Source organism: Accipiter gentilis, chromosome 12 (genome assembly GCF_929443795.1).
Source record: "Accipiter gentilis chromosome 12, bAccGen1.1, whole genome shotgun sequence".
NCBI lineage: Eukaryota > Metazoa > Chordata > Aves > Accipitriformes > Accipitridae > Astur > Astur gentilis.
Genome location: NC_064891.1, coordinates 5,408,928 through 5,423,914, shown reverse-complemented (window position 1 = coordinate 5,423,914; position 14,987 = coordinate 5,408,928). Strand labels below are relative to the sequence as shown.

General features: G+C 41.8%; 1 protein-coding gene across 8 annotated transcripts in view; it reads right to left on the bottom strand.

Annotated features, from left to right (window-relative positions):
- The window catches only part of LOC126044974 (melanopsin-like), a 49,245-nt gene that overhangs the window by 21,103 nt on the left and 13,155 nt on the right, over positions 1–14,987 (bottom strand). For 4 of the 8 annotated variants that reach the window (XR_007507861.1, XM_049815444.1, XM_049815445.1 and 1 more), the window contains exons 2-4: positions 4,527–4,669; positions 2,142–2,275; positions 408–611 (exon numbers count right to left, since the gene is read on the bottom strand). Coding sequence is in view for 7 of the 8 variants with exons in the window: in XM_049815440.1 (XP_049671397.1) it covers positions 408–611; positions 2,142–2,275; positions 4,527–4,669 (481 nt within the window). In the remaining variant the exon portion in view is untranslated. Of the gene's footprint in view, positions 1–407; positions 612–2,141; positions 2,276–4,526; positions 4,670–9,770; positions 9,862–14,063; positions 14,271–14,987 lie in introns of all 8 variants that reach the window. The other 4 variants (XM_049815442.1, XM_049815443.1, XM_049815441.1 and 1 more) reach the window with 2 other exon arrangements.

The following is a 14,987-nucleotide window of genomic DNA, read 5'->3' as shown; positions in this document are numbered from 1 at the left end:
TTATTCACACATACACCCAAAGCTTGCGCAGTTGCTGATCTAACAAGTGAGCACTTACAATACACCCTGTACTATATACATAGTCTTCAAGAGCTATGTTGGCTGTATTATATGTGTGGTCTGAGAATGCGAGTGCACATGTGGAGAGGAGGTCCTGACTGCCAGAACCTCAGATACACCTAATACTGCATCTGCAATTTGTTGTGCTTGAATAGAACATGGGGGTCAGGGGGAGGAAGGTATCTGCAGTGCAATAGGTGCAGATACACAGTACAACAACAAACAATCACGTGGCGGCTAGGCATCCACCCAATAATTTATCCAAAACCTCATTTTTTTATACCCTGAGCAAGGCTAAAACAGACCACATAGGGAACAGTAGAAGAGATAGAGAGCAGACAACATACTCCACCCGAAGAGTGGAGCCACGCTCCATCCCAGTGAGTACAGCCACACGATGGCGATGATCTGCACGGTGCGTTTCTTTGAAGACCACTGTATGGACCGTAGGGGCTTAGTGATCACAAGGTAGCGGTCAACAGAAATAGCTAATAAAGTCATCATTGAGGTTATTCCAAAGAGTGCCCCACAGAAAGCGTACAAGTCACAGCCTGAAGCAGAAAATGGCAATGTCAGGGATTTTCTTAAAACAGATGCATGTTTTCTCTCAGAGCCTGACATGATAAACCTCCCATTTTTTTCCTGTCTCAGGACTTCTCTCCCATTAGAAGAATTTTCTTAGCCTTACAATTTCTTAGTTATTAAATATTTATTAGAAAAAGCCACAAATATTAATAAAATACAAACCTACATATTTAACAAGTCCTACTCTCCACTGCAGGCTGCAACTGGGAACTTTTTGTCAATGGAAAACTGCCTCAAAGAAAATCCAATCTAATTAAAGTTACATTTTCCTGGACTGTTGCCCAATATATTGATCTTAACAGGCTGCAGCAGACATCTGTCTACTAATGACAGATGGATGTTTCAAAAGATGACTTGGGTTTATGTGGCTTAAAAATGTAGAAGTGGTTTAAATTTGATGGCTAAAAGACCAGCTGTAAAACATAGCTCCAGCTCCTATATTGAATAGCAGCACTTTTTGAAATAACTGACAGTTTTTACAAGAAACCATTCCCCCCCCCGCCCTCCCCTTTGCATTCAGGCATTGCACGAGCAGATGAAAACTTGTAGAGTTATACTATCCCTAATTTGATTCAGAAACCTGTGTTGAATGATCGTTCATTTTTTGAGATCTTGAGTCACCCCGTGTGGTTAGAAACAATAGTCCACCAGGAATGGCAGACAGTTGAAATACCAGATGCAACCTTAAAGCAGACTTCTTCTAAAGTCTTTGTAAGTAACCTGCAATTAAGGACCAAATGCCACTCAACCCAAATCAATTGCTTCATTTATGGCAGCATGATCATATACTCTGATTTTATCTAAGGGGATGAGCAAGACTAAAAACATCCTCAAACTAAAGAACCGCCCCTTCTGTGCCGCTAAATAATACATGGCCTCTGGGCTTGCTCCACCAATACACAACCACTACTTGGTGCAAATTTTCACCCAATGACATGACGAGCAGTACCAAGCAGAGCATCGAGCCTTCTGAGGAATGTGCTATGCTCACATTTCAGCTACAGTGTGAGCATGCATCACCTTTTCTTTCTTGCAGTTGGAAAGAAAGGAGCTTGAATTTGCAGAGCCCTCAACTGACGACCATTATTTAAATCTCTTAATTAATTGTGATATTCCTAGTAGCATGCTAATGGCTATCAACATACATTTCTAAATAAATATATTAACTCCTTCTTAAACTAACGTAGACAGAAATATTTATGACTTAATAAAACTTTTCTATCCATCTTCAGCCATAGCATCTGCCCTTACAAGCTAAAAGGTAACAGGATTACATGTTGATGTTGACTCCTTTCTTTCCAAAATAAGTAAGATGAAAGGATCAAACCTATAACACAAAACATGTGCCATCATGCTGACTGCTGATGTCAAGACCCTGGGTTGTCACTCAAGAGCCTTGTGCTACTGTCTCCACGGCACAAGCCAAGATTGTTATAGCTAAAATAGGCTGCAGACAGTGTAGAGCTGGTGAGGTATGAATTAGTGTTGAAAAGTACCTATATCTCCAAATATCCACTTTCTGTGCAAGCTGTTGACAAAGCACATGGGTGCTTGAGAAGCCGACATCAGGAAGTCGCTCACAGCCAAATTCATTATAAAGTAGTTTTGGGGTGTCCTCAACTTCTTGTTGCTTAAAAACATGAGAAATACGTGATTTTTAAATAAATAAAGCGAACAGTTAACTTTATAATTTTACTCACTAGCATAAACAACTATCAAGGTTGCAATTGGTGGTTACTTACAAGTCAATCAATTGTTAATCATCAGTCAATTACTGCAGCTACAAATGTAGTAATTTCGAAATGATGACTGACAATACCAAGGAGGATAAAATGGATTGTTTCCTCTTCAAACTGAGGAGAATTCCAGCTGTCTTGAGTTATGGATTTGTTCAGGAGAAGAGGAGTTCCGTATAAGCACAATAACACCGAGCGTGTCCTGCACTGCGCAAGACCGGGAGCTGAAGAAGGTTACAGAGCCAAAGGACGTACTTTTGGTGAATTTTTAAAAGCTGCTGACCTGAAGACTCACTAACTAAATGACCCTTTGCAAAATGCTACGGCACAAGCAGAGCATGCACAGAGATTTGAAAAAAATACTTTTGTTCATATACATCTCATATGAGAGAACCAAAGCTCTCAGCTGCAGATGAACAGGTAATATTAAACACCACAAGGAGTGTGAAATCAGCAGCCAGTCTGCAAGCAAAGTTTATCCAAAGAAAACAACATCACTTCCAGTTTTTTTCCCCATGTCTCACCACCTCACATAGTCTCACTTCTTAGGGATACCTGGATTTATAACCTCCTTGGAAATTTCAGCTGCTATTCAAGATTACCCTTGGCTCTGGCTGAGAGGAGTAAAGATACTGGTAACATGATAAAGAACATCTCGCTTCTACTTGGGGTTATTAGGTTGAATATGCCCTTATTGATCTGATCAAATATTATGTACCACTAGGAAAGTTAAATTAATTTGTGAGTTCATCTCACCCAAATCTACCTTAAAACTGGCACTTTTGAGGGATATACTGAGAAGGTGTAACGCTGAACTAGTAGTCCTTCAATGTGAACCACTGTATTGGTTGCATGATGAAGTAAAGACCTTTGACAACTACAGTTTGAATTCAGGAGTTTTCACAGTGTTAGGTAGATGTAATACAAAAAGAGGTGACTTGGCACACTCTGTGAGACATAGGGAGGAAGCAAGATTTTATAAATAGCTTTGTTCTTGCAACCTGCATGCAGTAGTTCTCAATAGTTTGAAAGAATTGTTTCCTTTCCCCCAAACACCTCCTTCAGTGTAGAAAGTTGAACAACTGAGACCTTTCTGATGTGCTTTAAAATATCAGTATTTGCAGCTAACATGAATTTATTTCCTCATGCTGATAAAGCCATACTGAAAAAGAAATTAAGAAAGCCATCTCAAAGCTACTGCAATTCTAACAAAATCTGGGCTCACATAACTGCCTGCAACTACTGGGTGAGAGAGGGTGCAGAGTTCACACTTTCACAGCTGCTCATCTGCCTATGGAGATTTTCCTACTTTGACAATTTAATGCTTTATTACAACAGCTACAACAAACACATTTCAAGAAAAATTGAGAGCTTGCACTGCATTTCAAAAATTATGAAGGTATCTACAGTTGCAGGGAATTCCATTCCTCCTCTATCTCATGTAAATATGAAACTAACACTTTGTTCAATAACCCACTGGTGTACGTAGCATTGTAAGCCCCCTCTGCATCAACACGCATGATGACAGCAAAGAGTGAACAAGGAGGATTTTGAAATCCAGCATCACAGTGTGGGACAGAAGGCGGCTATTTTTTCCAGGAGATTTTTGCATACTCTAGCTGCAGTAGCTTTGTCTGTCTATTACACTGGCAGATGCCAAGCGAGCACACAAACTGACAGAAATCCTATGATCTGCCTGAAGCAGGGAATACACTGATGTCATGAGTTCATTTCATGTTGTGCACTGCTTTCTTGGTCCTTCCAGGACATCTGGGCTTCTGGGAAGAGCATCAGTTTTTGTCAAGTATTTCTGCAAATTCTACAGGGTGAGTGAAGAAGGCTGCAACAGGGAGACTGTGGTTTCTATCATTAAAAGTATTAAACTCTTCTTTAAACTTTCAATTGGAATTGCTTATAGAACAAGGTATTTATTTTCTCTGATTCCTTAAAACATGAGGAATTTACACTGAGGTTATCAGTGATGTGCGTGGATGGGGGTGAGGGGGAGCTTTCCCCCACCCCATTTGTTGCCATCAGCCTTTGCTCGGAGATTTGATCCAAGAGATAACCAATGCAGAGCATCTGCACACAGGAACACGTCAACCTCAGGGCCAGTCAGATTAACCATAAAAGGAATTTTTGTACCTGTAAAATGCATAGAGAACTAGGAGGTTGCCAATGATGCCAATGGAGCCAATAATGAGCACACATGTTCCTACGGTGTAAAGAACATGGTCGGGGATCTCTGCCTTGGTCACGGGGTGTGGCTGGGTGCCCATGTTCAGACCCTGAATAGAAAACAGAGGAAAAGGAAAGCTTAGCCCATGCAGGACACTTATTCCAGGGGACACGTGCTCAGCCTGTCAAAGCAAGGCAGAGCATTTGCTTTCACAGTTCATGCCAATCAAATACACACCTCTGAGCTCTTTTCACATCCCCTGTAATCAAGTTTCCCTCAAGTAGCCTTCATTACTTTAACAGTACATACTTATATTGAAAAAAAAAAAGAAAAAAAAAGAAAAAAAACAGGGAAAACAGACTGAAAAAAAATACTAAGGAAGTTACAATGATGATGTGAAAAAGGCAAAGATGTGCTAGCATAAAACTCACTCTGGGTAACTGCTGCACTTTGGGGCGCAGAGCTAGCTGACAATACAAACTTCAGTTCAACAAGGAATAGCCTGTCATACTGTGTTTTTGTTAGGAGCACCGATAGCAAATCCCACACTTAAAAACATGAAATCCCCTGGGTCTCCCCAAGCTCCTTATCCACTAACTTATAGTGCTGTAAAACATGGGAATTCCCCGTGGAAAAGGTAGGAGATCAGAGGTAAAACAGCAGCAGTAGCATTGCCTGTGTAAGCGCAAATACCTTAAATAGTCTTGACACCTCTTTCACTGCCCTTTATCTCCGGCACATGAATAAATCCCCACCAACTCTCTCCACGGTTGTTTGGGTTTTTTTAAAACAAATTCAGATTTATCACCAGCTAAATTCAGCAGCAGGGCAGCCTACAGCTAATACACTCAGCTCTCATTAGTATTATCAACGAGAAGAGTCCGAATTGCCTGATGGATATTCTTATTTACCAGGTCAAAAGCAGCTAAGCCAGGCAGAGCGCTCACACACGCAGTCAGGTCTGGACAGCTTAGTCAAAGGTATGGCACCTTGTCACAGCTAAGGACCTGCTTTGCATCGCCACGTTTCACTGCTTGTGCAGCTCAGCGATGTGCAGAGTGTGGGACAAGGCTAATTTTGCCTTGCGGGAAAAGAGCTGGGTGACAGAACAGGTTGAAGATGATAACTATCGCCCCACTGGTAGTATTTAAGCGGCCATTCAAAAATGGTGAGAACAGCCTTTTTTTTTTTGCCCTGTTGCTAGCTCCTAATCTCCCATACTGCTGCTTCTCCTTTCTGCCTTCTATTATTGCTCACTCACCAATGAAGTACACTGTGATGGGTTAACCCTGGCTGGACTCCAGGTGCCCACCAAAGCCGTTCTATCACTCCCCCTCCTCAGCTGGACAGGGGAGAGAAAAATATAACAAAGAGCTTGCGGGTCGAGATAAGGGCAGAAGAGATTATTCACCAATTACCATCACGGGCAAAACAGACTCGGGGAAAATTAACTCAATTTATTACAAATCAACCAGAGTAAGGTAATAATAAAACAAAACCAAATCTCAGAACACCTTCCCTCCACCACTCATTTCTTCCCGGGCACAACTTCACTCCCGGATTTCTCTACCAACCCCCCCCCAGCGGCACAGGGGGATGGGGATGGGGTTTACGGTCATCACACGTTATTTTCTGCCGCTTCATCCTCCTCAGGGGAAGGGCTCATCACATTCTTCCCCTGCTCCAGTATGGGGTCCCACCCACGGGAGACAGTCCTCCACGAACTTCTCCAACGTGGGTCCTTCCCACGGGCTGCAGTTCTTCACGAACGGCTCCAGCATGGGTCCTTCCCACGGTGTGCAGTCCTTCAGGAGCACTCTGCTCCAGCGTGGGTCCCCCACGGAGTCACAAGTCCTGCAAGAAAACCTGCTCCGTGGGCTCCTCTCTCCACAGATCTGCAGGTCCTGCCAGGAACCTGCTCCAGTGTGGCGTTCCCACGGGGTCACAGCCTCCTTTGGGAACCCACCTGCTCCAGCGTGGGGTCCTCCATGGGCTGCAGGTGGAGATCTGCTCCACCGTGGACCTCCCTGGACTGCAGGGGGACAGCCTGCCTCACCAGGGTCTTCCCCACGGGCTGCAGGGGAATCTCCGCTCTGGCACCTGGAGCATCTCCTCCCCCTCCTTCTTCACTGACCTTGGTGTCCGCAGGCTTTTTTCTCTTACATGTTCTCACTCCTCTCTATGGCAGCTGTTTCTCTCTTTCCCAACTTTTTTTTTTCCTTCTTAAAAATGTTATCACAGAGGCGTTACCACTATCGCTGATGGGCTCAGCCTTGGCCGGCGGCGGGTCCGTCTCAGAGCCGGCTGGTATGGGCTCTCTAGAACACAGGGGAAGCTTCCAGCAGCTTCTCACAGAAGCCACCCCTGTAACCCGCCCCCTCCCCCGCCCCCCGCTACCAAAACCTTGCCACACAAAACCAATACATACATGCACTACAGCTCCCTCCTTGTACAACTGTTCTAGCTGTGGGCATCATCCCCTTAACTGCACAATCCCACTGGGGGTACTTCCCGGGGCAGGCTGCATTCGGTGATGGAGCACCCAGTGAGATGCATAGCCCACCCTGAGCATCCGCACAACAGAAGGTCTGGAGCAGAAATGCTGATGGCAAAGCTCCTGGGGCTAAAGTGATGTGGTAAATGGCTACAAAAACTATGGCTTCAAAGCAGAAGGCTGCTTTCAAGCCTTCTCAGTGGTCTGACAGACTCTACCCATAACAGGATGGCTACTGCCAACGTAACGGCTCACCAAAGATAACATCGCTGTAAAAGTAGAAAGAAATTAAAAGAAGCATCTGCTGGTGCTATTCCCAGTGACTAGGCAGCAAGAAAAAAACATCACCCTGTGTAGCATTTACCCTTGAAGAAGGTGTGAGAGGTAGTGTAAGAGCGGGCAGCACGTGGGGAGGTGGGACAGTGAGGAAAGGCAGCCGTGGCTGTTCAGTGGCACCAGGCACAGGCGGCACCGTGCTTTTAGAGCGGGGCTGCCTGGGCACGCAAATTAACCATGTTAAACTCCTTTCCTCTTCCCTCAAACCTAATCTTCTTAGCAGCATGCGTGCACTAAATCAGAACCCTGCCTCGTTTCTGGCAATGCATACCAAAGAGACTAAACTGGGGAGGAAGGAAAAGGATCCTTTTTTTATTTCCTTTCTAGCTTATCTGTTAGGCATGCTCAGGATTTACCCCTATGTAGAAAGTTATTATATAGAGGAGTATTTTATAGAAGTTGTAATTCAGGGCAAGTACTACTTGCCTGTCGTATGCATTATCCCTTACTTCACCATGTGGGAACTCGCTGTTGCAGAAACTCATTTGAGAAATGGACTATGAATTTCACACCCAAAGGTGACTCACCTTATCTCTCTACTGAAGAGAAGCTGACTTGGACATTTTGGCCTCATTTATTCAGTTACGGGTGGTGAGCTGTGTCAAAAGCTGAAAAATGTGTCATGTGACACATTTGTAAACTCAGATTACAGTTTGCTGGCAATACTGGATGGAATATAAACATATATATTGATGCTTACAGAGTGAAATTTAGAGGGCAATAAATACTGGGGATTGCACAGAGACTGCAATCTCAGCGAGAAGCTAAAGTGAGGGAAGTTTAGATTACACAGGCATTGGAGAAGTGATCTTGCCTTCAGGGGAGTCAATAAAATACCACAGCCACTTTTGCTGCAACGTTAATACCAGTAAGAACAACTTTAAGATCCGAATGAAAAGACAGCTACTTATTCACTCTGTCGGTGTTACCCTGAGACAACAGGATGTGGCAGGCATCCAGCTGTATGAAATGTGGCAAGCTGATAAAGACGGAAAGCCATTTATAACACTGTAATTTGGATCTAAGAAGATAAATGTGCCTATCTATGTATGTGTGTGTGTATATATATATATATTTTTCAGTAGAAAACCTCAACTTTGATAAAAAATAATTTCATTAAACTAGTGGAAATTTTCTAAATAAAACAGGCTGAACAAGTACAAATAGCTGCAAGCTAATCCAAGACAATTTATACCTCATTTTATTCACATAATTTATTTCCGTGATTTGGCATATTTTCACGACAGAAAATTTTAAGAGTAAAGGTTTAAATACTCTTAAGGTGGAGAATTTAAAATCTACTCTGTTGAAAAAATGCTGCTTTTCTAATACAGACCTGTTCTTCGTACAGAATAATACCCAACTGGAGACAAATCATCAATATCATCAAGGCTTTAAGATATTCACAAACTCTAAGCCTTTCCTCTTTTCCTACAGTATCACCTCTGAGAAGCTGGCCTTTTTGGTAATTTTGATTAACAAGCTAAATACTTACTAATGTAAATATTTTACTCTGTGAAGATGAGGACTAGAAATATGAGAAAAATTTCTAAGCTTGGTGATAAGCTCTAATGAGAAGCTGGTTTTTGCTGATATTCTCAAAAGCTGTTACCACTCTATGCATTTTTTTGGTACTTTAATTTCTCCCCAGTAATAAGAATAAATTTAAACTATAGGAGAATATTCCAAGTTGCTGTGACTCTTTCCAACCCAAGAAAACCCAAATAACTATTACAAATCTTTCCAGATGTCTTGGTAAGCAGGACAGCAGCCAAGTGCAGCAGGTTGCATTCGATATAGTCACTGTTGTGTCTTACTAGTTTGTATCTATATTAGCCTCTCTTAGCACCAAAATGCTGTATGGTGTCCTGGTTTCAGCTGGGATACAGTTAATCAGTTGATGCTAGTGGAAGGGTCCTTTAGACTTAGCAAAGCATGGATTTTGGATCCATCTCATGCCACCACTCTCAAACCGCTGAAGTACACTGTGCAAGTTATACTTGAGGCTATTCATTTTCATTTTATTAACAGTGAATTTAGACCCCTTGAGAATGCAATCAGAAAACTTACAAAGTTAAAAGACATGCTGTGAGATGCTCCCCCAGCTACAGCTGTTACACACTGCCATGGTAATGCACGGCTGCCCTGGATTCAGCACATCTATCTCAATAAATTGTGTTTATGGGTGCTCAGTATCATCGCAGACACGTAATGTAGAATGGAAAGCCTGTTCTGTATAAGCCACAGTCTTGCTCCTTCTCTTTAATGATGTGATCTAACATAAAGATAATGAAGGTAGGCATTACATTTTATTCAACCAATATATTGAATCTTTAATGGGTGAAGCGAGTTTTCAAGTGCTTATGTGAGATGTGTTTACCTGTCCTTTTTTCCCCCAGGTTGGCTTTGACTCTCTGCATTTGTAGTCTGGCACAGAATCCCAAGCACTCTGCTGAAGACACGTCCATTTCCTAAGTGAAGATTTTAAAGACAACATCCAGAACAACCTGACTGTTTCACTCAAAAATACAAATGTAAACAAGCAGCCCATGAAGATGCCAGTAATTGCAACAGGCCCAGCTTCTGGCATACTTGCCTATCTTGTACTCACTTTGTTTGGCTCCTTCTAAATCAACGCTCCAGTCATTTGTGTTTTGACTCTGAGATGTCGAACCTGACAACTCACATAAATCATGAAGTGGCCTTACCCTTATATGCAACGTGACTACAACATCAAAACGCTGTCACCTACGTGGCTGCTTAGAGGGTTTTTCCTGGCAGGATAACTAACAGATCTGCAGGCAAATGGAGGATAAACAATTAACAGCTGTCCCTCAACTAGCTGGCAAAGGAAGCAGGCACCAGATATAAAAATAAACTTGATCTATTCCTCCCAAAATAAAGATGGAAAACTTAACAGATGAGGAAAGTTATTCTATGAAAGCTTCTGTAATTTGATTTTTAGTGATAAAACGATGTCCAAATAATTAGAGCCATCTGTTTCTGCTTTCCAGCTGGTAAGATTAACAAAGATTGCAATGCAGAAGACAAAAAATTGTGGTGAAAAAAGGAGGGCAAGGGCAAGTCCCCTTCAATGGGTAGGGGTAGAAAATAATGGATCAAATTCAGAAATGGTGGTATGATTGGCATTAGGTGGATATAGAAGTATCTAAAGCTTTATTTATGCTCTGATTGGTCATGGATGCAAGCTCATCTCGTGGAAATGATTTACACTGAAATGAGCTTAAGTAAGGGCTTGCTTACATGGGGGATTAATGTGCACTAACAAGGGATTGAATTAACAGCCTAGCAGCCTCCCTGCACTGACCTGCTATGTGGATTTGCAATGTAGAAGTTTGATTTTACTGTACAAAAAAAACTTAAGTCTACACAGTCACGCTTGGAAATTTTCAAGAAAAGTAGTAAACAATACTTAGGTATGATGAGATAGGAGCAACCCCTGTGTGCCAGCTACCAGGTAATACTTGCTAAGTTCCTTGAAATTTCACTGATTGTCAATGTAAGAGGTAATTTCAGTATGAAGCACCATCTGGTTTTAAATCATGACAAAATTTGGGGCTTAATGAGTGTCATCTTGTACGTCGGAACTCTTGAATCAGCAAACAGAAGACTGTTGCTATGTGGTGACTATAGTAGAGCTGGTGATAGTAAGATTTTTTTCAAAATATGATTTACTTAAAATGAACACTTGTGGAAAATATTGTTAATACCTTTGGGTATTAAAACAAAAACAAACAAACAAACAAAAAAACCCCAAACAACTTTGCTTATTCTGGTTAACAGTACTGCATTACAACACCACACAGTAAGTACAGATTAATTTGGTCAGAAAGTCAAATCAAACTGTGATCATCCACATGTGGAAAAGTTACTTTTCTTATCAGTCTCCGGACGACACTTTTCTTCCACAGCTCATTCCAATCAGTTCACATGCCAAAGCCAGGAACACTCAGACACATTTTTATAGCGTGCATTTAATCAAGAAGACAATTGGTTTTGCAAATGGAAATGTGAATTTGACGCAGTTCATCCAAAAGTGACAAACAAAAACATGAACTGCCAGTGCTGTGTACAACAGGACAAACAGCAAAGGCAGCCAGGGACAAAACTCAGGCATCTGCTCCAGTCCTAGACATGTATTTATGCAGACTGAGGTCATTAGTTTGTGGAAAAAACCTGAGAAATTTTTCTATAATAAAATATGTATCATCTAGTTAATTTCATTCTAGCAAGTGCTTCTGGGCTGTTACTGAAATGAACAGCCAGTTGAAAAAAAGCTTTTAATATTTGACTTCAAGACTCATTTGGGGTATGTATCGTTAAGATCTCATGTTTAGCACAGACCCTGGTTTGACAAGAGGCTTTCTTTCAGGCCCTGAATATCTGTGCTTAAACGTCTTATAGTTGCCAGAAATCTAATGGCACATGGCCGGTGGGGTAGAAAAATCTCAAAAAATCCCAAAGAGAAAAACCATCAAAACCTGATCAAGTTCTCAGTATCATGAGAATAAACCAGTTAGATACTCAACTAGGTAGGCAAACTCAGATGTCCACATATCCAGCCTTATGAGTCAATGTAAGCAAGGGGTTGTTAATAATTCATATGATTTATAATTAAGACACGATGTAGAAATTATTCACATGAGAATAATACAGCAATCAGAAGTAGACAATAAAAATGAAAGTAAGTAAAGTTTTAATATCTGTCTGCTTGTTACAAAGCTATCTAAGGGCATATTTTCATCTCTCTGGAGACTGACTGAAAGAACCTTAAAATGTAAAGTCTATTCTGGAAAGCCCATGGACGTTGCTTTCTATGTACACCCTCAGCCACACCACTGAAATCAGGGATAAAAGACACATTTGCTTCTCTGATTAAAAGAAGAAAAAAAAAAAAAAAAAAAGAAAAAGAAAAGAAAACAACAACAGAAAAATCAGCCCAGCTGAAAAACAAGCTGGCTTGTGTTCCAGCTTGAGCACTCTCTGCACAACTTGGGCAGGGGTTAGCAAACATGACGGCTTACTCGAAGTTTTACAAGTTATTCTACTCAGTGTGCCTGCACAACCTGGCCTTGGGAGGAACACTGTGTTACTCACTCCCTTGTTTTTGTGGGGAAGCACTGGCAAGTAACTAGCATACTTTTTCCCCTGCCTTAATCCGAGTTACTATAATCAAACCTTGAGGCAATAGATTTTTATTCCAAGACCTGAAAGTTTTAAAGCAAGATACCAAAGGCATATTTTCTGAGGGCATTTCTGTTCCAGTACTGGTGTACTTGTATAATCAAGAAAGTAATATTAACCATGTCTTCACAACATTTTCCTCTACAGAAATTTTATGTTCTATTTAAGCACATCCAAATCTAACCTGAGAGCGCAAAACCTAAAAGAACCAAATTCAACCATGACTTAAGTGTTTTTGAAAAACAAGCAAATAAATGCCCACTACCAGAAGCTATTAATACTCAATCAAGTTGAGGGGTCAGTCCATCTTCCCCTTCTCATCTCTCACAGGCTTGCACACCAGCATAGCCAATCCTTAACGTGACCCCCAAGACACTCATCACATTGTCCCCTTGCCCATAAATGCCTTCGAAATTATCTGATGCTATGTCCAAATGCACCTCAAATTACAACACAAGCTATGCATGCTTAGGCAGGCAGCACGCTGAACAATCTAATCAATGCTAACACTGCCTCAAAATTAGCTGGACTGTTACAGTTCAGTGCATATTTGTTCGGCCAAGAGGGACTGGATAACTGTTAGGACAGGGCAACAACAAAGCAGTAGGCAGAAATCTCAGGATATATTTTTTAGAGCATTAGAGCATCTTAAAGAAAAGTATATGTAGTCAAAATATGATATTGGAGTTATTTCATTCAATATAAGAAATTTTGCAGTCTTCAGGGAGAAATCATTTATACGCTACAGCAAATATTTAAGTTTTTATCATATTACGCATCATACTGTCATAGGTTATTTTTGTCCTTCTGAGCATCTTACTGCTAACTGCAGCTCTTTGATAATCACACGAAGTTCACCTAAAAAAAAGAAATCCCTTTGTTCTATGTTTGCCACTTGGTGGCGAGTGCTCTGAACCACTGGCACTGCAACCCTTTGGCATAACACCGGCTCTTCACCTGAAGCTGCTCTCCCCTCTCCACCTCCTCTGAGCTCCTGTAGCTCGTCATGGTCCATTTTACTCATCCCAGGCTGCCAGACGACTGCCACTCCCATTCCACCAGCCGTGGATGCCTCTGACCAGGATGCCCCCACTCCAGCCTGCCCACCACACGTCAAAAGCAATTTCATGGGCTGCCACTGTTCACTGATGGCAACGCGGTGCAGCAGTACCCATCGCCTGCCTGCACCAAGCCCTCTCCTGCTCCTCCAGCCCCCGGCTTCAGGCCGAGCAGCAGCGAGCGCGACTGCCAGGTGATGCTCACGTTACTGGTTTTAACATGAGCACATGAAGAAATGTCTTTGTCTGTCCACAAATGTTGGCGCCACATTTTGAAATTCTGATCTGTGCCAGTGGATATAACATCCTGCCCTGAGGCTTCAAAAAGCTTGAACATATACTCTGGCTGCTGGACCGCTAGACTTTTATATTTTATTTAAAAAAAAAAAAGAGAATATTTTCTTCCTTACTGTTGATAACTGAGAGTGAATCCTTCACCAGCCACCTCTGGCTTCATGCATCTCATCTAGACGTTAATAGTTTTTTCATTGCACTGTTCTGCTGCCTGGGGAGACCCACTCAGCTGCTGCCAGAAGATCTGTGTGCGGAAACTGCTCTGACAAGTGGGCCTTGCATTTTAAACAGATCCCATGAAAACATGTGCTTATTTTTCAGGACTGTGGAGAAAAAAAAATAAAAAAAATCATCAGCTGATATCAGCTTTTCAAAGGGTGATTACAAAATGAAAACACACTCTAATAAACCAGTTAAGGCAAGATGTTAATAACTTATACTAATCCTATATAGTCTTTCTGATGCTACTTTTAAAAATGCATATAGCTAATATTTTTCATCAGTGTGGTCACTTGGTTCCTGCTGGATTCTCTCCTCTTTATTTTTTCTATTCTGTCACCTATGAAGAAGTGTGGTGAATGATGAAGAAAGCACAATGATAATAGTAGAAATACCCTCCCCTTGTTAACTACATTTCAGTGAAGTTTTATGTACAATTTTTACTAGCTGAGCGTAAAGAACTGCACTTTTACCAAAGAATCCGTCTCGCTATCTACATTTCCCTGTTTATAAACAAACTGATTTTTCTTCTGCAGGAAATATTCTTAACTGAAGGCCTGAAACCAGAGACATTCTTTGCCAACTAGGGAAATTTCCATATTTCAACAAGAAATTTTCATCATGGGTGGTAGGGTGGGGGTGGAGGGCACTTTAAATCACCCCCACCCCACCCCACCCCAGCTTCTTGATGCCATTTGCATCATTCCGTCACGTACATTTAGGAACATGAAAACTGCTAAAAGTAGTCAGATCAGAGGCCCACCAACTCCCATATCTTACACCTGATGGTGTCTGGCAACAGATGCTTTTAGGGGAGGAAC